This window comes from Papio anubis, chromosome 3 (genome assembly GCF_008728515.1).
Source record: "Papio anubis isolate 15944 chromosome 3, Panubis1.0, whole genome shotgun sequence".
NCBI lineage: Eukaryota > Metazoa > Chordata > Mammalia > Primates > Cercopithecidae > Papio > Papio anubis.
The window spans coordinates 116875394-116902478 of NC_044978.1; the positions used below are offsets into that span (position 1 = coordinate 116875394).

At 34.9% G+C, this 27085-nt stretch overlaps 1 protein-coding gene across 6 annotated transcripts in view; it reads right to left on the reverse strand.

Moving 5' to 3' along the window:
* Positions 1-27085, reverse strand: part of ANKRD17 (ankyrin repeat domain 17) — a 182729-nt gene that overhangs the window by 36604 nt on the left and 119040 nt on the right. For 4 of the 6 annotated variants that reach the window (XM_003898780.3, XM_009206952.4, XM_003898779.4 and 1 more), the window contains 9 exons: positions 23676-23824; positions 13645-13756; positions 13357-13502; positions 10158-10300; positions 9424-9637; positions 8707-8882; positions 7259-7421; positions 4515-4610; positions 2178-2294 (listed from right to left, as the gene is read on the reverse strand). In XM_003898780.3, coding sequence (XP_003898829.1) covers positions 2178-2294; positions 4515-4610; positions 7259-7421; positions 8707-8882; positions 9424-9637; positions 10158-10300; positions 13357-13502; positions 13645-13756; positions 23676-23824 — 1316 coding nt within the window. The remainder of the gene's footprint in view (positions 1-2177; positions 2295-4514; positions 4611-7258; positions 7422-8706; positions 8883-9423; positions 9638-10157; positions 10301-13356; positions 13503-13644; positions 13757-23675; positions 23825-27085) is intronic. The other 2 variants (XM_009206951.2, XM_009206954.3) reach the window with 1 other exon arrangement.

A 27085-nucleotide genomic window follows, 5' to 3' on the forward strand; every position in this document is an offset into this window, starting at 1 on the left:
AATATGTATAAGGGTGTTTATTACAACTTTATTTGTCGTGAGAAAAAACTGAAAACAAACTTATTATGGACTATTCTGCAGTAACTTAAAATCACTATCAAATGACAATATCCATCAGTTACTAAGAGAGGGGAAGGCAAGTATTAGAGTAATATGTTTGCATGATTCTGTTTTTTTAAAAAAGTACACCATCACGATAAGTGTGAATATTTATTCACTCAACAAATATTTATTCAGTGCCTACAACATGCCAGACACTATTTTGTGGCACATATGTTCTAGTGGTAGAGAGAGACAAACAAGATAATTAAGTATTTTGAATGAATACAGTATTTAGAATGTTGAAAAGAGAAAAATAAAGCAGAGAAGAGCAGAAAAGTACTTGTGAAGAGGAAACTAAAACATGAGGACATCTAAGGGACATTCACAGAAGATGCTGCTGACAGCACAAACAAAAAGAGGATGGTCAGTATGGATAGCGCAAGGTGACTAAGAGAAAGAGTAACAAAAAACAAGGCCAGAGAGGTGTAAGAAGTGGAGTGGGTCAGTGGATCATTGCAGGGTCTTAAAAGGTCTTAGAGGCAATTGCAGAGGTAAAGATTTTAAATCAATCATATCAGATTTCTAACTTCAGTTATTTTAAAATGATGGCAACTGTTCTTATCTTTGTCTGTTTAAACTGAGCACACTGTTATAATAAAAAACCAAAAATTTAAAGAATCAAATATATATTCTATCACACAACTTGGCCCAATTATACTGCCTAGTATTTAGCAGGCATTAAATAAATGTTAGGTAGTGAATATAAAAATAGGTCAAGTAGTAATTATAGTGGTCATTATATCTCTTAATGCACTCACATTCTTTTAACATTTTTAAATGGCCAAAAAAGCTAATTTTAATTTGCTCAGAATATAAACCAGAAATTTTTAAAAATGAAGAGCCTCCAAAATAAAATACATTTTTTCAGGAAACAGTATTTTCAAATTTAAATTAGAATAAAGTATTTCAAATGATTCATATTAATGCAGGATAAAATGTAGAGCTTAATAAAGCAAGTATAGTTAAAAAAGAATGTAGCTAACAAGTCAAAAAATGCATATGCATAATTATCACTGCATATCCTTTATAAATTTAAACAGTACATGTTAAATTTTACAGCACTTTGACCTTTTTAAAAACATTTTATTTATTTTTTGAGATGGAGTCTCACTCTTTTGCCCAGGCTGGAGTGCAGTGGCATGATCTTGGCTCACTGCAATCTCCGCCTCCCGGGTTCAAGTGATTCTCCTGCCTCAGCCTCCCGAGTAGATGGGATTACAGGCATGCATCAGCATGTCTGGCTAATTTTCGTATTTTTTGTAGAGATGGGGTTTTGCCATGTTGGCCAGGCTGGTCTCAAACTCCTGACCTCAGGTGATGCACCCGCGTCGCCCTCCCAAAGTGCTGGGAATATAGGCGTGAGCTACTGTGCCTGGCTATTGACCTTTTTATAAAAGATGAGATATGGCAGTTCCATAATATTCAATGTCAAACCAATTATTTTCCTATGATTACTTCAATTAAGTTCTACAGTACAGAATTATAGGGGAAAATGTGGCAGAAAAGGGGAGTGCAGAAGCTATAAGACTGTCCAAACTATATGCTGTTTTGGTGTATTTTACTCCCCATGGGAATAGATGGGAATGATGCTGTAGTCTGCCTGAAAGAGAAAAGTACAAGAGAAGTCACCCATTTAAAAAGTGTACTCATTAGACATTCCAAGATTTGTATTTCACTGGTTGGTTATGCCTTGGTAGTGCATTTGGTACTTGTGATAAACCTGCTGGCAATACATTACAAGGCCTAATATCAAAAAACAACAGATGTGGTTGAGGATTAAGAGATCATTAGCTGAGATAAGACTAAAATCCAGAACTAGAAGCTAAGTTTTCTGACTTCCAGATCAATGCAATTCCTATAACAAAATGTTGTTAATTTCATTACAAAGAGAAGCTTTTAATGATGTTCAATGTACTCATAATTCTCTCCACGATTTGAGCCAAATGTAGAAAGAAACCATGTACATAATTTAAAGCAAACAAAACAAAACAAAAAAACAACGGATTACAAATCAAAAGAAGAGAAAACAAGATGGAAAAAAGTGGGTAGTTTTCACATGTAAAGATTATTATTACCTTTTCCAAGTCTAACTCCTCTAACAAAATGCTGGCGTTTTTGTTTGCTTCAGCAGCCTGTCTATCTTTGGCTTGTACTATTGACTCCATACAAAGATGACACTTCTTCAGCATCTCCTATAATACAAAATTAAGATGTTTCCAGGCTCACGGAACAATTCCCAGTTAGAGAAATTCCTAAAAACATGAAGATCTTTAGTAAGGTACTCAAACCTAAGCAATAAAGATCCATGAAAGGGGGAAAAAAGGTGTGCAAATAAAAACATAATTGACATAGTATATTTAGGAATATATACAAATAAAGAATCAAAGAGCAGCTTTTGTTATTCTTCAAAATAATATCCATTTAACAGGCACTTTAGAAACAAAAATCATTTATCCTCTAATTTAAATATAAGAAATTGTACAGCAAACAGAACTACAATAATTTATGTTGGCTGGTTAATAGGATAAAGGAAATAGTCAATGTCAACAAAGAAAACAGATTTGAAAATTTTTTGAGAAATGTCCTCAAATATTTAAGCTCTGTTGCTCCAATTTCATGTATAAGAAACATTTATAAAGGAATCAGATACATGTACTTATATAATTTTCTCAGTGATTTCATTCTCAAGTCACACTTTAGGACAGCAAAACAGTACTTTCTTATTCTTATAACATTTTTCTTTATTTAATTTTAGAGATAGGGGTTTGCCATGTTGCCCAGGCTTAAATACAGAGGCTATTAATAGGCACAATCATAGTACACTGTATCCTTTAACTCCTGGGCTCAAGCGATCTTCTCACCTCAGCCTCCCAAGTACATGAGACTAATGCGTACCTGAGACTACAGCTGTGTGCCACTAAACCAGTCTTATTCTTAGTATTATTAAAAATATTTATTTTTAATCTCCCTCTCTGCCCCTAAAAACCTGTAATACATAGGAATGTTAATTGTCATGGACAAATCTAGAGCTAGGAAAGACAGTGACCTAACTAGTTTAAATTAAAACTTATAGGGAAAAGCTGTTCACTATTATGAAATAGCAACTGTGTAAACGTAATAAGAAGACATTTTTAAGATTTGTCGGCCTCTTTGGTTTTCAGAGGCATGTGTTAGGATTTTATTCAAGTGTTAGTGTAAACTCCAAATCAAAATGTATGTCTCCAGGAGGTCTCAATTTGATCTCTAATAGGATTCAATTTTATCTTCCCTACATTTCCTGCAAAATTCCTAGCCAATTCATTCTAAAACTTAGTTTAAACTATAAGTTACCCTAACTTTTACATCACGCTCCAGACTTCTTGCTCATGATTAAAAGTACTATGTTCATTTTACTGGGAAATAAAAATCTATTGGATTCAATGCTTTCTCAATATAGGTATCAGTCTGGATAAACATAAACATAAATATATAGAAGACAGCCCTAATGAATAATAACATGTTGCTTTGAATTACTTAGTGTTCACATAAAAATTAAATTAGCTCAATAATTTTTTTATTTTTATTTTATTTTTTGAGACAGAGTCTTGCTCTGTTGTCCAGACTGGAGTGCAATGGCACACTCCTGACTCACTGCAACCTCCACCTTCTGGGTTCAAGCAATTTTTGTGCCTCAGCCTTCCAAGTAGCTGGGATTATAGGCACACGCCAACATGCCAGGCTAATTTTTGTATTTTTGTAGAGATGGGGTCTCCCCATGTTGCCCAAGCTGGTCTTGAACTCCTGGGTTCATGCAATCCACCTGCCTCGGCCTCCCAAACTGCTGGGATTACAAGGGTGAGCCACTGTGCCTGGCTTCAAGTATTAATTTTATTTTTATTTATTTATTTATTTTGAGACGGAGTCTTGCTCTGTTGCCCAGGCTGAAGTGTAGTGGCCGGATCTCAGCTCACTGCAAGCTCCGCCTCCCAGGTTTACGCCATTCTCCTGCCTCAATCTCCCGAGTAGCTGGATCTACAGGCGCCCGCCCACCACGCCCGGGTAGTTTTTTGTATTTTTTTTTTAATAGAGACGGGGTTTCACCGTGTTAGCCAGGATGGTCTCGATCTCCTGACCTTGTGATCCGCCCGTCTCGGCCTCCGGAAGTGCTGGGATTACAGGCTTGAGCCACCACGCCTGGCCTCAAGTATTATTTTTAAAGATAAGATAATCCTATAGCAGAGGATGTTTTATTGATTCATTAGGTAAGTAAATAATTGGCGAGAATCTCTTAAATCGCACACTTCATTCCCAAATACTAGATACATAAAATGGCTATATATTACACTTTACTACTCAAACTAAAAATTTTTCTTAGAATGGAAGATACATTAACTGAATAGAGTCCCTTGCTCATACAGTGAACAACGTATTACCTTATCAGTGATGGTTGCTATGTATCTCATACATTCAGAATCTGATGGAAACTGATTGACTTCTTTGACTAAGTAGCGCACCACCTTCACATGACCCTAAAAAATAGATACCAATGTCAGATTGAAAACAGACTCTAACAATTCAGTTAATCTATGCCTGAACTAACTTTAACAGATAAGATTAGTGCCACAAAGTGAAGACTACATTGTATATTTACACTATAAATGAAAAAGAGACAGGCTTTGGTTCCAGTGACTTAAATCCACGTTGATCATTCTCATCCTACCCTCCAAAAAAAAGTATATAATATGAGCTAAAATTCTAAACAACTCTGAATAAAAAAACCAATAATCCCAAAATCAATATGAAGAGTAGGGGATATGTCTGAAGGGTGGTGGTGCGGGGGAGGAATTCTTATTTTTTTCTTTGCTAACTCCCTAAATATGAGAGTCTAGTTTCAATTCTGAGGATTAAAAGAGCAAAAATAATAATTTTGTTTTTTCATTCCTTCAGATAAAAAACAAATGTATAATACTGTCCTCGGTAGTGTGAAAGAATATATACTTTCATGAAGAATAAGCTATGATTATTCACTGCAACACAGGTCGGTATCTAAGTTCAAAATCTTTAGACTTGCCCTTTCCTACTTCTTAAGAGCCATTCCCACTTTCTCTAGCCCACACTGTTGCTTTCTGACACAACGTCTAAAGTTAGCCAATCAGGATAAACAGCTGTTAATCTTTAGTATATTTTTTCTATTGCCTCTATCTCTTCCTTTTAGACTGCATGTTTCTAAACTTTTCTCTAAATGAATAGCTCAAATGCCACTTGCATCATTCCCTAAGGATCTCTCAAACACTTCTACAGTGTTTAAGTTATTAATATGGGACAACTCAAACAGTTGCCTAACTTTGGGTATGGATCTTACCTTTCCATATTGCACCCTACATAACATAGTATATGTTATATATACATATTCTATGTTGCACTCTATATAATATAGTACTCTAGCCCACAGTTGCACATGGTAGGTACTCAAGAAATAATGGAACAAATAATAAGAGTATAAAAGACAAGCACTGCTTGGAAAGACATAAGCATGTGAGATACTAGAGTAATAACTAATAAAAATAATAACTCTAATAGAGTAATAACATAAAAATATGTATTTCTCCCAATGAATGATAAAGACTGTCAAACTTGTACAAACTCTAGAGATTTGAGATCTCAATGTGAACTCAAATAGGATGAAGAGTTTGGCAGAAGGAGAGACTTAAATTATAACTAATGAGTAACTTTGGAAAAATGAAGACAGACATGGTCATTCTACGAGATAAGAACAAAGGTGATGTGAGAGACAGGAACAAAGAAAAGACCAAGCAAGAAGATAATTCTCCACATTAGGGATTCTAATGGGAGACAAGACTCTACAAGCACTAAATTGTGGTGGCTTTGAATACCAAACGACGATTGGATTTCAAATGATTTCAGAGATTGGGGAGACACAGAAAGGTTCCTGAAGAGGTTCTCTAATATAGTAGAGTGGTTAGAAAGATTAACTTGATAATGATATGCTAGCTTGCTTGGAGAAGAGGCAGCTAGCCAGTGAGAAGGAATAAGTTTGATTGCTGAGAAACAAAAATATAGAGTCAAAAATACAGAGTCACTGGTAGTCCAGAATATCTAGGGAAGGGGTGGAATAAAGAACAGGAGTCAGAGAGAGTAATAGGAGAAAAAGGAAGAGATAGCTTATCGCAATTTATTTATTAAAATTTTTCAACATTTTGGCATCTACAGGAAATTGTATCTACATATCTCCAAATGACAAAACTCAAAATTATAATCCCTGTATCAGTAATCTGATATTCCCAATAATAAATTAAAGCTGTATTTAAGAGATCAATGGATTATCAAACAAACAATAAAATCAAATTACTTATACACAGCTCTGTGCTATGTACAAAAAGAGAAAGTTTGTTTCACTTTCACAGAATTCATACTTTTACCTTTAAATATAATATACTTGAAATTCAGTAGTTTAAAATGCTGGTAGTGGCATTTTCGTTATTTAATTCATTTTTTTTTCCTAGTATTTAAAGTCAATAATCGAAATAAAAACAAATTTTATTTTTTTGAGACAGGGTCGTACTCTGTCACCCAGGCTGGAGTGCGGTGGTACAATCTCAGCTCACTGCAACCTCTGCCTCTCAGGCTCAAGCCATCCTCCTATCTCAGCCTCCTGAGTAGCTAGGACTGTAAGTGCATGCCACCATGCTCAGCTAATTTTTATCAATTTTGCAGAGGCAGGGCTTCGCTCATCTGCCCGCCTTGGCCTCCCAAAGTGCTGAGATTACAGGCATGAGCCACAGTGCCTGGCACAAACCGCGCCCCCCAAAAAAACCAATTTAAGTGATATTTTTTATCTGGAGGTACTTACTTATGTATCTTAATTGGATTTACACTTTGTGAAGATTAAGACTGCAACTAGATTTTGAAAACATTACTTAGAACAGCTTTTTAAAAGTTTACTTAGCTCTGATGTCCAATAAGGTTAAAATTAATGGTTTTTCTGCAAAACCTGTATACATCTACATTTAACGTTGCCATCAGAGTAATTATTTGCATATTATTGCTTTCATCACAGCTGCAAAAGCACAAAATGAGTCTTTAGTGATCATTAAGCCATGTACTTCCTAGTGTAAGTAAAAAAACATCCAGGTAAATGAGGATGAAAGACTTATACCTTTCTAAATGCTGCCATAAGAGGAGTTATCTTGCGGTTATCTGCTGCATCCACATCTGCACCTGCTTGCACCAGTAACTGAACCACATCGAGGTGTCCACCATTTGCTGCTAGCCACAATGGAGTGTTCCCCTTCTTGTTACGTACATCAATATGAGCTCCCCTAAAAACCAATGATACAGATAGCATTGTCTTTTTTTTTTTTTTTTTGATACAGGGTCTCGCTCAGTCACTCAGGCCGGAGTGCAGTGGTGAGATCATGGCTCTCTGCAGCCTCCACCTCCAGGGGTCATATGATCCTCCTACCTCAGCCTACAGAGTAGCTGGGACTACAGGCCCATGCCACCATGCTCAGCTAATTTTTAAATTTATTGTGGAGATGGAGTCTTCCAATGTTACCCAGGCTGGTCTCAAACTCCTGGGCTAAAGTAATCCTCCCGTCTCAACCTCTCAAAGTGCTGGCATTGTAGGCATTGTCACCACACCTAGCCTAGCATTGTCTTAAATAGAATGAAATGACACAGTAACAAAAATCAACTATTAACATGTGAAAATATCCTGTAAAGATAAAAATTGTTTTCAATATTCAAAGATTTAAATATGTCTTGCTCTCAGAATTATACTACACAAACTATATCCTATGAGGCAACTGTAACTGTTTCAGATTATTTGTATTCACATACAGCTTGACCATTCCTAATCTGAAATCCAACATTTGAAGTCTGAAATGCTAAGTGTCATAACAGGGCTCAAAAAGTTCCATATTTTGGAGTTTTTCCAATTAGGGATACCAATTTGTTTTTTGTAGTTATGTTAAGGATAACATGCAGGTTTAGCATTCATTCAGTGGGCATGATGTAGATGAGAAGACCCAAGGTTAATAACAGTTAATAGCAGTTACTGCCCAATACTACTGCTTAGAGTACCATGCAAAGGTCTTTGAGACTGCACGAAAACAAGTTAAATAGACAAGCATCTTTAGAAAACTAGCAGGCAACTTCTACATGACTGAAAGTAGAAAGTACCCCGGATCCTGTCTGATTATCTTAAATAGTCCCATAACCACACCTAAAAGCCTTAATTGCTGTAAAGAACAAGAAAATGAATAATGAAGCCTTAGATCACTGCCAGACTTTTAAGACTTGTGTATGGGGGATGTAGTATGTCTGATAACAGATGGATGTTCAAATAGCTTGTTATTATAGATACTAAAAGTAATGTAGACAAGAATCAAAGAAAAACATTTCCAGGTTACACAGAAACAAACCAGACAATGTAGCATAGCTCTGGATGGCTGGAAAACAATGGGTAGGTTTGGGGAAAAAAGCACTTGTTTATAAAAGAAGAAATAATCACATTTGATTTTTTAAATAGTTTAACTGCCCAGAGAAAATGGTAATCACTAGTAACACTTGTGTTCATATATGAAGGGTATGGTAACAACATACCTGCCAATAAGAAGCTCACAGAATTTGTAATGCCCTTTATCTGCTGCTATGGTTAAAGCTGTATCTCTTGAGGAAGGAACTGGAGGGGCATTAACATCAGCACCTTTATCCAAGAGAACTCGGCCCACCTCCGCATATCCACCAGAGGCAGCTTCCATTAGTGGTGTGAGACCAGTCTAGGTTTAGTGTAAGATTAAAAGTAACGACACATAAGAGACTGGAAAGATCTAAAATTTTAAAGAATAATAATTTGAAGAAGGAATATGATACAGTTGTTATCAAGATTCACAACTAAATTTAATCACTGACCCTTATTAGCTCCTTTGAGTTACAGTCTGATCTATCAAAAAAAAATAATTCTACCTAATCTCAATGGTATTGTTAAAAAAAAAAAAAAAAGAAAGAAAAAATATATTTAAGATGCAAGCACTTGGCATATAACTGGTACTCAATAAATGTTCCACTCCCTTCCTTTTCAAAATAGTCTCTCTTTTTCAGCTGATAACCCTACTGTCACTGTTGCCTATAAAAATTTATCACTCAGGTATTTTCAAGAGTTAATGTTTGACTGAGTTACACAGAATGATTTCTAATTAATTATATCCACAGGAGATAAATGTTACTAGAAAGCACTAAAATTATAATCAACATGTTGCTACTATACATCTTAAATATCAAAGCAATAAAGTCATGTGTAAATCTCAGACTTTTTCTTACCTTAGCTCTGTGTTCAACATTTGCTTTTCTATCAAGCAGAAGACTAACCACTTCAGTTCTTCCTTGGAAGCAGGCTAAGGTAAGCGCAGTGTTCCGATTGGTTTCTATCTGAGCATTTATGTCAGAGCCCATGTCTAACAGGAGCTTAACAGCAGCTGTATGCCCATTCATAGCTGCTAACATCAGAGGAGAGATGCCCAATTTGCTACCAGTTCTGGGGGTGCAGGTATGGGGAAAACAATTGGAAAAATATACATTTTAAATGACATAGAAAAATTGGAGATGATACAGAATTCCAATCTAAGATTATTTTGCAGCATTGTTTAGAATATTCTCAACCCCAGTAATTCTCTGAGATACTACCAAGACTCCATTAGAAATGTTTTATTAGAATTTTTTTTTTTTTATTTCACTCAACATCATGACTTGGGCTGGAAGGTGATTAATAAATTATTAGGATAAACTTTCAATCTTAAAGCATGTATTAGCTTGCTTAATAAAAGCTTCTAAGATGTTTACATTTAGTATCGTAAGAAATAGTACTCACTATTTTTCATGCTCTATGTCCAGTTTTAATTACTTACATAAAGTTCATGTCAAAAATCTCTAATACTTTGAATGCCAAATTTGTAATAAAGGGATTTACTAAATTTGGCACTAAAAAATAGGTGTTCTACAAATATCTGTAACAGTCTTACTAAATAAGGGGCTTACAGAAAGAGAATACAACTTGCCTAGAGTTAATCTCAGCTCCTGCATTTAGTAGTATTTTGATGATGTTCACATAGCCACCAGAAGCAGCCAGGCTTAGAGGTGTGTAATCGGAAACATTCCTGTGCTCTTTATTTGCTCCTCGAGCTAACAATAGCTCCACCACCTGAAAAGAAATAGAAAAAAATATGTTTTCTTATGGAGAGACAAATTATCAAAGTGTGTATTTTTAAATTTCTTTTTCTGGTATACTGTACAACAAAAGAAGGGGAAAGTTCTTCCTTCATGCTCTGCACAAAACCAGCCTGATAGCAGGAGGTCTTAGAAGCCAACAAAGAAATGCCTACTCAAGTAAAATCCATGTAGAAATCTACTAAAATGGTATAGTGTGTTCATGAAAGGTCTGGACTGAAAATGTTGTGACATGCTTTGGAAATCAATATTTGTTATTTCACCACAAAGCGGTAAAACAGAGTAACATGGGACAATATTGTTTCATATTATACGTGTGAATGTATTTAACATATTTTTAAACGTTTCAATCAGTAAATATTTTAAAAACATGGAATAAAAGGTCCTATATTTTCACAACATTATGAAAATTTCCTAACACAACAATGAAAAACCTTATATACATTCACTACCTAGATTTCAGGTCCCACCTACTGGCAGAATTTCTGGGTGAATGGTTTTGTAAGAAATTGTCAGGCTATTCTTAAAGTGGTTGTACTATGTACAACCTTCAATAATGCATGAGTTCTAGTAGCATGAGTCTTGGCAACATTTGTTATTGCTAGTCTTCAATTTTAGCCATTCTAGTGGATGTGTAGTTGTATCCCACTGGATCTTAATTGCATTTCCTGAAACTAAAAATATTTAGCATTTATTTAAGTACTAATTGGCCACTCATAAATCATTGTCCACTATGCCATTTAATGCCTAAACAATCCTTTGACACAATATTCGTTTTCATTTTATAAACAAGATATAGAGAAGTCAAGACTGGCTCAAGATCATAGCTCTTATCCCTGCTCTTACTAGTAATATTATATCCTAAAATACTAACTGGCAAATAATGAATGTTAATGAACAGTGCATTATCTTGCATCTCAGCAAGTTTTAGATATCTCAGCCAGTTTTAGATATCACATTCTTTCCATCACTTTTTGCCTTCAGAGCAAGTAAGACTAGGTCGCCTATGGTGACAAGGTTATAAAAACAAGAAAAAATATGGCATTAGGCTATTTTATAAACAGTATAGTAGAAAACTCTAATCAAATTTCTCAAGTTTCCTCAATGCCATTATATTTTCTCAATTCTTTTAGAGAACTGTTCTGCTCCCAAAACATCCAATATACAACAAAAATGTATGATTTTATAGTAAAATGACTTTCCAACATTTTATTAATCACTTGAAAATACTTACCTGTTCTACTGACACCAAATTAAAGTAACAAAGTGTGTATAGGCAAAATTATTACCCTAACATACTTCTACAATTGTCATAACTTAATCTGTTACATTTTAACAAAAATACGTAATTTATAAAAATTATAGTGTCCTATTGGCTTTAATATTACTTTTAAATAAAGAAAATCAACTAATTTCTTCTTGACTCAATATTGAAAAAATTTGTTCCTATATAAAGCAAGTATTTTTTCAAGCTAAATAATGATTGACAATTTCAGTCAAAGTAAAATTTTGCTTTCCGGGATTTATGGGGATTTTTACTTTTTCTGGAATAGTAGAAATAATTTATCAAATTAAGTAGTTTATTTTTCACTATCTTAATATTTGGCTTATAATACTTTTAACCTATCTATTGCCCCTACTATGAATTACAGAAGAAAAAAGTGACACAAGTAGAAGAAACAAAACAGTAGGCACAGGCCAGGCTCCTTGTCTCTTGTGTGGAGTATTCTAGTAATAAGTGTATCTAACTATCCATGCATATAATATCTATTCCAAATATAAGGGAACAAAAATTATGAAAAAAGAAATGCCTATATTATCACTGTTAATAGATTTCAGTTTTTTTTAATTTATAAAATGAAGGATCACCAAGCCCTATCTTCCGGCACTTATGTGCTATGACTGGAGGGAACTGAGGGAAAAAGCTAGTTTAAGATGCTCAAATGGGAAGTAACAGTTCCCCAGTTTGCTTGTCAGAATACCTTTACATATAATATTTCAAGAAGGATACTGACATAAAGGGTGAAATAGTCATGATGGTGAAGGGATTGGAAAAGGTATTCTTGGGCTAACAACCGAAACAGGACTTGTTTCACACAAATAGGTGACTTCAGGAAAAAAAAAAAATCTGAAGATAGAAAAGGGTATAAACCTCTTTCTATTTGTTTAAAGAACAAAACTATGAACTGTGGGGAAACAAAAAAGGCATACTTCAGGCTTGATAAATAGGAAAACCTTAGAAAAGAAAAAGGAAAAAAAGATTTTAAAGCTGAGTAAGACACTGATCTGAATGACTTAAGGTGCTTTCTAAATCTAAGATTCAATAATTCCTTGATAGAGAAGGGAATCTATGGAGACAACACATCTGGTTTATATCCCCTGTACAAAGGACTGAATTTGGAAAAAAAAAAAAAAAATGGGTGATCTAGCTGATTATAAAATGTCACAAGATACATAAGTGAGTGTAAAGCTATATTTTCTAGGGCCTAGCTAATCTCTGTCAGTTGTTCTAGTTTCCTTAAAAAACCAAAAGGTCATATAATCTTACCATCTTATCTGAGAACCTTTCCTCCAGAGTTGAGAAACGGTGGGGAAAAATCAAAGCAAGACAAGAGTTCTCAAAACACATAAAAATTGAATATTCTTAATTCCCTACTAATCTTACAGTCAGAAACAGAGACTGGGATTAAGTACCTTCTATGCCATGTACTATAGAGCCGGCAAAGATGAGTGAATATAGACCCTATACATTAGCAACTTACTGATTTGACTTGCAAAAATCTTTCTCCTACCCTAAATGCATGGCAGTACTACTTTTAGAAGAGCAGGATTCTAAACAATGTGTAATTTTTCTGGCAAGACAGCTTATGCTAACAAAGATACTCATCTTTTTGTTAGTAAATAATAGTTTCAGCTATTGTGATAAATCTAAACATCAAAGCATTGTTCTGATAGAAAAAATAATATAAGTGAAAGTACACATTTGCTAAACAGACAGAGGAAAACAATTACACTAAGGGGAAACATTACCTCCTGTCTTCCCCCAGAACAAGCCAAGGAGAGTGGTGTGTCCTTGGTTCTTTCTGACTGAGCTTCAATGTCTGCACCATTGTCCAGCAATATTTCCACAACACCAACATGACCAGCTGTGGCAGCCAAAATGAGTGGAGTAAAACCTGGAGAAAAATAATGGTCTTCTCACTACATGCTAAGGCAAAAGAACAAAATATCTAACCTTCAAAACAAGACTAAGAAATAATGTTCCTAAATAAATATTTTGACCATTATTCCAAAAAATAAAACAAAAGTAGGCCCTACCTTTCTTGTCTCGGTGCTCTATACTAGCTCCTCTCTCTAGCAGTGTCTGTACCAGTTCCTCGTGGCCACCAGCACAGGCAAGTGTTAGCGCCGTGTCATGATTACTCTCGGTCTATAAGAAATTATTTTTTGGTTAGCTTATTAAATAACTTAAGATGTTAATATCAAATACATAATATGCAAACATACCGAATACACACAAATACATACGTACCACTCTATAATATCAAGCATTTGAAAAGCAAGGTTTAAGAATGGGCGCAGTGGCTCATGCCTGTAATCCCAGCACTTTGAGAGGGCCTAGGCGGGCAGATCACGAGGTCAAGAGATCGAGACCACCCTGGCCAACAGGGTGAAACCCCATCTCGACTAAAAATATAAAAATTAGCCGGGCATAGTGGCACGTGCCTGTAGTCCCAGCTTCTTGGGAGGCTGAGGCAGAAGAATCGCTTGAACCTGGGAGGCAGAGGTTGCAGTGAACCAAGATCACGCCACTGCACTCCAGCCTGGGTGACAGAGCGAGACTCCATCTCAAACAAACAAACAAAAAAAACAAAAAAAGAAAAGAAAAGCAAGGTTTACTTGTTTCCATATTAGTAGCCAACTTGTGAGTTTTTAAAAAAAGGCTACAAGCATCAAGGAAAATAAAGTATGACTTTCAATCATGCGATTGAAAGAAACACTGTGGATTAACTTTTGCTTTCAGCCATCAATGGAGAAACATAGATCAATTTTCCTATTTCAAATAACTGAAAAAGAAAAAAAAAAAACTCTTTGAAACAATGATGTTTAGACAGGCAGTGCTGAACAGTGATCCCTGAAGACAGAAATGATTAACCCAACTTACTGCCCGGGGAGTTTCCAGGCTATAGTACAGGGAGCAAGTATCCAAACAGAGCCTGGCAATCTCCCCAACTTGAGAAGACAGAATTTGGAGAGGTCAAGGTGGCTAGAATTCATGGAGCAGATTATTGAAGATGAGAGTACTACGGAGACGGTACTCTGGAGATGTGCAGAGGATTCCCCTCAAACCTTCAGCTGAGTTTTGATCAGTCCATGTGCATGAGGAAATTATCCGAGGCCAGGGAAGGACCACCAGAGAGAGTCAGGCTGAATAATACCCACGGCTCACATGGGGCCAGGAATAGTTTGGTTCCCACCAGCCAGAGTAGAAAGACCTCAAAACACACAGGATGTCAAGTAGAATCCTCAGTAGTAGGGTCAAATTAGCAGTTGTGGACCCACCTAACAAACTGAAAAGTAGGCCTTGAAATTAAAAAAAAATTGTTTCCAAGTAACTTAGCTGTGTTTGAGAACAAAGCCCCAAAATACTTAAAGGAACAAAACATCCAAAATATACTGTGTATTTTGAAAAACAAAGACTATTATAATGAGACATGACACTATCTACATATAGTTTGCTTCTGCCTTCTGCTAATGATAATGGCCAACACTAGATTTACCAGTGTTCATATTCTGTTATAGTTTCAATGCTAACCTAGCGAACTATCTAATTTCTCATACTTTTATTTTTTATTTTATTTTATATTTTTGAGATGAAGTCTCGCTCTGTCACCCAGGCTGGAGTGCAGTGATGTGATCTCGGCTGTCTGCAATCTCTGCCTCCTGGATTCACTCAATTCTCCCTGCCTCAGCCTCCTGAGTAGCTGGGTTTACATGCATCCGCCACCATGCCCAGCTGGATACCTTTAGTACTCTACAAGCAACACGTGACTATTAGCATTTGAAATATGGTTAGTGTAACAGAGGAACTGAATTTTAAATTGTATTTAACTTTAATTTAAATTTGATAACTGATATTCAATTTGGTTATTGGAAAACTTACGATGTCTCAATTTGAGTAAATGAATCTACTTTTCAACTGTACATTTAATCAAATCTAGATATAAATTGAGTATTTCCAATGAAATCCAAATTTAGATATACTTTAAGTAGGGCAACAAATCTGGGACTGAGGGGGTTTCTGGGATGAGGGACTTTTGGTGCTAAAACAGGAAAGTCCCAGGAAAACCAAAATGATTTGATCACTCCAGCTATAAGTGTAACATGCTCACCAAGTTTTGAAGACTTTTAGTATGAAATAAAAATGTAAATTATCTCAGCAATTGCGGTGTATTGATTACATGACATGTTAAAACAATATTTGGATATATTAAGTAAAATAAAATATATTTTAAAATTCATCCCATTTGTTTCTTTTCACATTTTTTAATGAGACTACTAGATAATTTAAAATTACAAACGTGTCTCATCTTATTTTTCAACTGGACAGTGTTGCTCTGAGCATTTCCTTCACTTTCACATACATATCTCTATTGTAATACTTATCACCAATCTGCCTTATATATTTATCACCCACAGAGACTATAAATTCCTGGGAGGTAAGGAACATGTCTTATCCATGTTTGTATTTTCTACCTATAAGTGATGCACTACTTAGGAAATAATAGATGATAGTTAAGCAAAATGAATGGCAAAAGCTGTAAAAGGTCATAGATTCAAAAACTGTTACTAATAAACATAATAAACAAGGGACTACATATGTAGCATTGATTGCACTTACACATTGTATTTGTAGAATGTACGTAATAATTATAAAAAGGAAAAGCATATTCTCCCAGAATGTAAATAACTCTAAAGACCAAATTTCATTATAAGAAATGAAAAACAAAAGACAAAAGGCAAAATCAGTAAGAGTTAAGAAAAAAGAAAAAGCCTACTAGTCAGTGATGAAGAGGGAGACCGCAAAAGCTGCTCTGCAGAAGAGGCTGGCAGAGAGCAGAGCTACTGACTGCAGAGATCAGGGATGGCCACAAGGGAGAGATGCACCAACTACAACAATGGAGAAGGACATGAAACTTAAATGAGTGACAGCTCTGACTGTGTTACAGTATTTGATATTCATCTCAGGTTTATAGGAAAAATTATCTGATTTCAGAGAAAAGGAGATAAAGGCTCTGATAAATAACTTTCCGATGGCCACATAAGCTAACAACTGGTAGAGATGTGCTTCAAAAAACCCAAGATCTTGATAACAAAATCCTGCTCTCCCCACTATATCACAGAGGGGCCCTAAGGCAAAGCAGATTGTGGTAAATATAATGTTAAGTGTATGTGTCTTATGTCCACTCTATGTTGGTGCATATGCAATCAGCAGAAAAATCAATTTTATGATGAAGTTTATAAGGTTTCTAAAATTCTTCCAGGGTTTAAAGAGTAATTTAGGAAAGCTCAAATAGAAAATGAAGAGATGTACATAAAATTTGCAAAAGATAAGCACGGAAAATTTCAGTGGATCAGTAAAATGTTTTTTCCAATATTATAAAACACAAATTCAACTGACATTTATTAAGCACCTTTTATATTCAAAGCACTCATACTAAGTACTCTAGGGTTGACAAAGATAATACAGGACTCAAAGGAGCTTACTGATTACTATACATGGAAAATTCAGGTTCAAACTAGGAGACAAGCGTAATAATGTATTATGAGATTTCACGAAACAAATATTTAAAGCTAAGAGAGCAGCTTTAAATTCTTTGTGGAAATGAAGTTAAAAGTGGGCAACTCCATTGTATTTCTACATTAAGGAAAAACTAAACCAACTAACATGACATTCTTTTAAGATAATAATGAAAGAATTTTAAAAGCCTGAAGTGAGGCTTCCATCCTCCTAAAAACACCTACACAATCCCAAAATGGTAAGAAATAACACTCTGTTTCTCAACACATCAATAAACAAATGAACTGAAATAGAAATTTGGGTTAATATTAATAATGACAAAGAAAAAAACAGGTGTTTCAAATACTGCTGATCAACGGAAATAATTATAATGCAGTTGACGATTTTGTAGAAAGCAAGGTATCACTTAAAGAAAGAATCCTTAAACTCAAATTATATTGCACACAGTTACATTAGTCAAGAAGTTATATTCTTTGTCACATATTTAAGAGAAAGTCCCAAACCTGAAAAGGGAGATGGATGTCCAGAGCTTTAAGAGCTCATTCAGGTTTATATTCTAAAGAAAATTTCAGTGAGCCCATGATGCCATAATGTATACACCATTCTATACCATTAATAGAGGTTGTTATGATGAATTATGGCTTATAAAAAAATGATAAAAATATATTTAATGTAAAAATATTCTGTAAGTTATCAACATGACTATTCAATTTTATAATGGTGGTACAGAATGAAAACAAGAAATAGTAACACAGATGGCAATACTGAAGGAAAAACAACTTTTAATGAGCTGAAATTTAGGCGAAAAAGCACTTAACTGTGTGAAGTGTCTTTGAAAAAGGAAGTATGCTGAGTACAATGGCTCATGCCTGTAATCCCAACACTTTTGGAGGCTGAAGCAGGAGGATCACTTGAGGCCAGAAGTTTGAGACCAGCCTGGGCAACACGGCAAGATCCCATCTCTACAAAAATTAACCAGAAGTGGTGTGCAATGCCTGTACTCCTAGCTACTCATGAGTTTGGGGCAGGAGGATAGTTTGAGCCCAGGAGTTCATGGCTGCAGCAAGCTGTGAGGTGCCACTGCACTCCAACCTGGGTGACAGAGTAAGACCCTGTCTCAAAAAAAAAAAAATTAATTAATTAATTAAAAAAAAAAAAGGAAATACGCCTATTAATGACTTTTTTTTTTTGAGACGGAGTCTCGCTCTGTCGCCAAGGTTAGAGCGCAGTGGCTCACTCGGTTCACTGCAAGCTCTGCCTCCCAGGTTCACGTCATTCTTCTGCCTCAGCCTCCCGAGTAGCTGGGACTACAGGCGCCTGACCCCATGCCCGGCTAATTTTTTTTTTGTATTTTCAGTAGAGACGAGGTTTCACCGTGTTAGCCAGGATGGTCTTGAACTCCTGATCTCATGATCCAACCACCTCAGCCTCCCAAAGTGCTGGGATTACAGGCGTGAGCCACCACGCCATATTAATTACTCTTAACATAATTAAATTAACTTGAAAACTACTAGGACTTAAAGAGCTGAACTTTTTTTAGACTTCCACAACCTTCAAAATCATTACTTCATTCTCTAACCCAGTCAGGTTATATGTAAGCTTAAAAAGTAGGATAGCACTTCAAGGTATTGGATAAATGAGAATAATCAGGAAAATAAATAACCTATTAAAACCAGTCCATATGAACAAGTAGAATGCATGTATTTTAAAGCTGAATGCTTTAATGGTAGCATATTATACATATCACTGTTAATTCATTTTTGCTGGCCTCTTTAATTTCTCATGTTAAATCACTGTGATTAAACTGTTCTTTATATTGCAAAACCAATTAGAGAAAAATATTCAAACGATACTTACACCATTAAAAGTAAAACATAATTTTACATACTTTACAATTTCAGTCTTGATATGTCACAAGTTAAATTTGATGTCTACCCTTCTTTAAAATAACGAATACATGTTAATTATTAAAAAGTGAAAGAAAGCAAAATTCTATAAAGAGCTATTTGTGTTTTTCAGTTTTGAGATGTATTAGAATAAGTTACTCCAAGTTCACCAAAAGACTTCAGAGGCTTGAGAAGAAAAACAACAAGCAGTTTAGGAATATATGGAGGACATGTGACAAAAAAGAGGCTGGAACAAGTTTTTATAGCCCAAGAACAAAACAACTGGTTCTTTCTCATTGGTAATGGCTCCTAGAATCGATCATATTTTACACAATAAAATACAAAAAATATTTAATTAACTCGTGGTATTCGGTTCTAACCTTTAAGTCAGAATTATTTTTCCACGTAAAGCCTGTGGTTTTAAAAAATCTCTACACAATTCCTAATTTCTGTATATACAGAACCCACAAATAAGTTTGGTTATACCAAACTTAAGCAAAATAAACTCAACTTAAACTCAAGCAAAACAAACATAAAGGTCAGAGCTATGCTATCAAAAGGTATAATAAAAATAGTCCCAAATAATTCCTTCAAGCTACTATTTATTGGTTTCCTAAAACAGATTTTGATAATAGCAAAGTATGTGGTATTCATCTTAGAAGTTTTGAAAATACCTAGACAAATTTGATTCAGTAAAACTGGACAGTTGGAAAGTCTGTGGCACACCCTTGGCAAGTGAGTTCTAGTTGTGTAGCAGAGAGTTGAAGCCCCTTATGAAGAATGCAAACTCTTCAGCACTTGTGAAGGACCGGAAATAACACATATGATTCCTGCTAATCCTTGTTAACAATATTAGCTCCTGTCTAAAATGTTCAATTAAAGCAGTTAAAGGTCTGACCATTTTCCAGAATCATTGGTATTTTAAAAGGAGTTACACTTTGAGGCTTTAAAAGATTAACATTTCCTTTGTTCTTCCTTACATTTTGATGTTAGGTATGCAAAGATGAAATATAAATGATCTCTTACCATCTAGGCAGTGGACACACATCTGTGATCCGACTTACCAGGCTAATACAATATAATTCAAATTCAACGTTAACACACTTCAAGTTAAAAATAAAAAACAATTTAACAGTGCAGTGGTTAATAAAAGAATAGAGTCTAGAGCCAGAGTGTCTGAGTTCAAAAGTAGGCCCCACCATTAATTAGCTGTTGGGCAAGGTAGTTAATATCTTTATGTCTTACATTCCTCAAATGGAAAATGGTAATAATAATAGTTACCTATTTCATGGGATTGTTACAAAGATTAAGTTAAAGCAGTTAATATCTGCAAAGCGTTGTATGTTAAGGTTTATTATATGAACAGATCAAAGATCCAAGTATTAGAGAATGTTTAATCTTTCAGAATAGCAATCTTGGTATTGATTTCTTCATTATATTATTTTTCACAGCACAGTATTATCAGACATAATCAAAGTACCCACTATGTAAAAGCCCATAAAATTATTTTATCAAAACAAAAACTTCAGATGAATTGAGTGCAAGAAAATCTTCATTTTTAATCACTTAAAGTACCTGCTTGATATTAAAAACTAGCTGTTTTTTTTTTTTTTTGAGACGGAGTCTCGCTCTGTAACCCAGGCTGGAGTGCAGTGGCGCCACCTCGGCTCACTGCAAGCTCCGCCTCCCGGGGTTCACACCATTTTCCTGCCTCAGCCTCCCGAGTAGCTGGGACTACAGGCGCCCACCACCACGCCCTGCTAATTTTTTTTTTTTTTGTATTTTACGTAGAGACGGGGTTTCACCAATGTTAGCCAGGATGGTCTCCATCTCATGAGCTTGTAAGATCTGCCCGCCTTGGCCTCCCAAAGTGCTGGGATTATAGGCATGAGCCACCGCGCCCGGTCTTTTTTTTTTTCCTTGAGACAGAGTTTCACTCTGTTGCCCAGGCTGGAGTGCAGCGGTATCATCTCAGCTCACTGCAACCTCTGCCTTCTGAGTTCAAGTGCTTCTCCTGCCTCAGCCTCCCGAATAGCTGGGATTACAGGTGTGTGTTATTATGCCCAGGTAATTTTTGTATTCTTAGTAGAGACAGGGTTTCATCATGTTGGCCAGGCTGGTCTCGAACTCCTAACCTCAGGTGATCCACCAACCTCCACCTCCCAGAGTGCTGGCATTACAGGCGTGAGCCACCACGCCTCGTCAAAAACTAGTAAATTTTTAAAACAAACATAAAAAATTAAAGAAGAAAAACGGTGAACAATTATTTCTGAACAGTATTTTTTTCCAAAGTAGGAACTTTTTAATCTCTAACTAAACACGTATGGTAAAACTCCACAGAGTAGTTTACTCAGGTCTGGCTAACCCAAAAAATGACAAATCTTGATGTAGAGATCAGATAAAAAAAGAGTAAATTTTTAAGGATCCATAGTCAAATCTTTCTATAAAAGCATGTCTACTATATTTAAAATGCAAGTTTAAAAATAATTTTAATTAAAAAATTACATGTAACTTCTCAGAACTAATTTATAATATAGTGATAGTTGGTGAGTGGTACAGCCTGGAAAAATCATTTCACCATCACTACAATAATTTCATATTCAGTAAAATCAATGTCTGGACAAACTTTTCCTGTGCCTGTTTAAAAACATTTTTATAAAGAAGTCTTTTTACATTTTGGTGAAGTATTTATTTTTACTAATGGATCAATTCTTAGGCCCACAAAAATCAGAAAACTACTTTTTGCTAAACATAATAGCCTCGGCTATGTGCGATGGCTCACACCTGTAATCCCAGCACTTTGGGTGGCTGTTATAGGCAGATCACCTGAGGTCAAGGAGTTCGAAACCAGCCTGGCCAACATGGCGAAACCCCATCTCTACTAAAAATACAAATAAATTGGCCAGGCATGGTGGTGGGCGCCTGTAATCCCAGCTACTCAGAAGGCTGAGGCAGGAGAATTGCTTGAATCCGGGAGGTGGAGGCTGCAGTGAGCCAACATTGTGCCACTGCACTCCAGCCTGCCAGCCTGGGTGACAAAGCAACACTCCGTCTCAAAATAGAAAACGAAAAAACAAAAAAACAAAAAAAAAGAAGAAGGCTCAAAGCAAAAAAGACTGGAGAAAAATAATGCAAATTCAATGCCAAGTTCAAACCAATTCTACAATGCTATCAATATTAAATGTAAATAACTATGGCTCATCAAATGAATGTCTCATATATTTTTTTAAAAGGCTAGGTAGATGGTAGTTAAGAGTGGTGTCTTTGGGGTATGGTGGCACACCTGTAATTCCTGCTACTCAGGAGGCTGAGAGGGGAAGATCACTTGAGCCTAGGAGTTTGAGACCAGCTTGGGCAGCATGGTAAGAACCCGTTACAAAAGAAAAAAAAAGTGGTGTCTTTGAAGTCATGCTGAATGATTCCCAGCCCTGCTGCTTCTTAGCCTAAATGAAGTAACTAAACAAAATGCTTAATCTCTCTCTTAGCTACAGTGTCTTCTTCAGGGAGATGAGTATTAAGAGTAGCTACATCATGTATGTGGTCTGAGGATTAGATGAGACATTCCTTAAAAATAGTCCCTGGCAATTTTAAGTACTCAACAAAAACAGAAGTCAGTACATAAAAAACAACAGATATTTGGGCAACAAGTCAGAACAGAAATAAAATTCCTTTTTCATAGTGTTACTGAGAAACATTTTAATAAAAAAGAAACTTTATTTTCAATAGGTTAAGAGTACTTGCCCTTAATGTCCATCCAACACAAACACACACACACACTCACTCCTCTCTCTTTCTCCCCACGTTACCCCTGCTAAAATTCAGGCTTTATTATAAAGAAATAATCATATATAAAATTAAAAGTTTTATAATGTACACACCCCAGGTACTATCAAAATACAAAAACTAAGTAAACTGCAAACATTTCTTCGTCCTGATAGCCATGTACTCTTGACCTTATTCGGCAGTCTTCTAAATTAGACCTCTTAACTTTTCTTCAGGACAAAACACACACTATTCTCTCCAATCTCACCTTGCCCTGAGATTTCATGGTCAACTACTTTTTAATAAAAAATTATACTCAATAGCTCTCAGGCTTTCTAAAGCTTAACTTAAACAGTGTCTTCCCCCCACTCCATATTATTTCTTCAAAAAGTGCCTAGGATCCCATACAGCTAAATTTTACAGATACAGACACAGACTCACCACGTACTTCAATCAGTAAGATGAGAATTTTCAAAGATGATATATGATATCAATCATGCGTATGACATATAAAAATATAAATTTTATGTTAGAACCTTTTTTCTTTTACATGAAATCCATTATGTATTTCAAACCATATCGTCTATTAATTTATTATTAGAAGAAGATAAGCGCTAATTTTAAATAAATTAATTCTTTTACATCCTCCTGTAAACTAAAGTTAAAAAAAAAAAAGGTTACTTGATAACCCCGGAAACCAGATCATCACATAATTAACACTAATAATCTATATTTAGCATTTTATTTTTTAAATGTGAACTTTAATTAATTTAAAACTGTGGCTCAAGACTTTGCCTAGAGACAAGGCAATCTTTGATGGTTTAAATCTCTGAAAGTTAATGTTTTAAATTATGGCATAATTCCAATGAAAAACCATCTCTCTTAAGTTTGGGACTTACCTGTGCATCAATATCAATGGCAGGGTAGATAGGAAGCATGGTTGAAGGAGAGATGATAGGACTTGGAGTTGGAGTCTGAGGTTGAGAAATGGATGCAGCGATACTGTGGGTAGGAGTGTTTGACATTGCAGATGCTCTTCCACTGACTGCTGTTGAACAAAATAACTGCACTTAATAAGGATGAAACATTGTTAAGTAATAGTAAGACATATTCACTCAAAAATATTTAAAGACTTCTTAAAACAATATGTCTACAGGAAGACTACTATAGCACTAATAACTAATTTTCCTGGTTATTGTGATGATGACAGTGTAAAATTATAATGTATACTGAGTAACTTATTTTCTAAATAATAATCCAACTGAAAAACAAATTCCCCTGTTATGATAAGTAGTCATAAAATCTTAATTCAAAATAACCTTGAAAACAAAAATGTTTATGTATTAAATATAAATGCAAATGGAAAGTTGTCCATTATATCTTAATTAGAAAAGGGATCAAAGGTAAAATAGTCAAGATCAGAAGGGAGAATACATGGTTTTTACTTGCCGATTTCACACCTTATATTCTAGAACTAGTAAAATTAATATCACTCTTGCGGAGGGAGAAATCTCACTATGCAATCATTTAAAACACCTCCTACTGTTTTACTAACTGCAGACTGGGATACAGTAATATTATGCATTGTAGCCCACTGGATGACAGGATATTGAAATATAAAAATTTATCCTCACACAGAAGTGTAGTTGCTCATGTGAAGAATTACTCTGAGGGAGCTAAAATGCTCACCAATGAATCCAGCAATCACATTGACTTAACGATAAAATTAAAAGATTAGGGTAGAAGTAACTGTATGCACACAAACATTCTTCAAATATGGATTACTATTATTCTAAGTATGATGTTGCTGTCATATTATTTTCACCAAAATATTCAACTTAAGAAAAGGCTATTCTGATCAGTACTTGAGGTGGGAGGACTCCAAATATGCTGGCATAGGATATACTGTAGATTCAGCTGAGGGTACTTTAGTCTCTCATTGCCTTATTTCTGGAGTTGATATGTGAACATCATCTCCCCCAACCCCATTAAAAATGCTATAGTGTTAAAGTATGGGCATTTATCTTTGGTCAACAATAATGTGGATGTGTATTACCAAAGTAGTTATCAACTACATCAGACAGAAAACAATCATGATTCACAACTGGATCTGAAACCAGGCAAAAGAGATTAAGATCCTGTCAAGAATAAAACTGAAATTGACCTTATTATAACACTTATAAACATAATTATGAATTAAGAAATCTATTTTACATGAAATCCTTAGTTCAGGCACAAACATACACTATACATTATAGCAACACACATTCTATAATTATACATTTTTAAGTCCACTTAAAAGCCAAAGGAAAAACAAAGGAGAAAATAAAACAAAACAAAACAAAACAAAACACTGTTTGAATCCTTAGGGATCCAGACCAATAGAAAAGGGCAAACACTAACATATTAAATTGATCATCTAGTGATCTGGATATTGTTACTCCATATTGATAGTTTTGTTATGTTACGAAAAGATCAAGATAATTTAAATATACATATTGTAGATATAAATTTCAAAAAATATATCTAGAGCTCTTAAAATTGATTCCGTATCTCCTTTGATTGGATTTTCACAATAAAAACGCTAAAGACAAAAAGTAGCTTAAACAGGATGAACAACAGTCTGTCTGAATCACTAAATTTTATTTCATAATACTAAACAGGTTAAAAAAAAAATCTAAGTTTTATTGTTAAATGACTAAATTATAATTTACATTTCAACTGGAATATGTTAAAGAACCTACCAAAATTACAGTTTTTTTTTTAAAGTCAAATTGGTTGTTCTTATCACCTCATCTAAAAGGAAATAGGAAAAATCAATTATCTCATCATTTCCTTCGGGGTACCCATGAAATTGGTTTACTAAAATTAAGTAACTGTTAATCACACATCCATTCTCCACAACTGAAAGTAACAAATGTAAAATATGTAGGTACCTGAAGGAACTCTAGTAAAATCTTTACATGTGGGGCTTCATTTTAGGGTTAGATTTAGAAAGGGAGAACCACACGTCAGAAAAGTTTTAATGTCAGCGTAGGAAAAAGGGAACTTGAGACGATAGCAAAGGCAAGGTGTTGAGATAGGTTAAACAGGGAGCTGATTCTGGTTTGGCAAGTGTGAAGAACAGGAAAGACAGACGATTTTGGTCAGCAAATTTTATGGTAGAAGTCTAATAAATGAAGGCTAAGAAATACAGAACAGGGAGTGTGCTAGAGGGAGGGAAAGAAGACGATGAGACTGATGAGGCTGTAATATACTTTAAACCCCTAAGAAAGAAGTGGAAATCATCATTAAGCAACTGAAAAGATACATCCTACCATAGAAATTTAAGAATGAGGTTGCAAAAGTGAGTGCATGAGTATATGTGTATGTGTGTGAATGTGCACATGTCTGTTGTCAGAGATGAGTTGCAGGTAAGTAGCCAAATGTTTTTAACCCTACTCTTCCTCCTTCTGGCTATCTTTCTCTCCCCATAGAAATGAGCATAATAAATAAAAAAGTAAAATATTTTTGTATTATGACAAGCATTTGTCATATTTCCTAAAAAGTTATGTGCACTTAAAAATTTTTTTATCCGGAACACTGAGAACACATATAATAAAATTTTTTTTGTTTCATGTATGAATCAAAAGAAAAGATACTTTACAAACTTCTGATAATTCTGATCAGCATACAAAACTGTACAACTAGCAAATCATTGTTGACAACTATGCATGCCCAAGCACATCAGGTAAACTCTGATATATCAAAAAAACGTTTAAACAACCATTACTATGTAATGCCTATTCTTCATTCAAGTGGATACGTTAATATTTAACTCTACACATCGGTTAGTAGTTTCACATGATAGAGCACTATTATGATCTGAATTCATATGGACATAGTAACAAATCTAGGGTTAATGGTTACTGTGTTCCAACTTTCACAGGATATTTAATAATTTTTAAGTTTTATTCTCAGTTATAATCAGCTAATCATGATTAGTAGTGACTTTCAAATCTACAGAAAAATTTTGCACTCATCAATAAGAGCCATACAATTCTTACTAGTAATTATTACTAGCATTTTTCCAATGTGGTCATTTAACCCTTAAGACTAGCAGAAATTTTCATTCCACATGTTATAACTATTGATGTGCTATTAAAGGAGGACTAGCACACTTTACAGATATTTTTAAGTATAAAATCTATCTCAGCTGGTTTCTTAGTGTCTGAATGTTACCTAAACATCTAAACACTATACAGTTTAGTTTTCTATTATCCTTTTAAAAGATGAAACTTAATTATATAATCTCATCATATTTAATGCT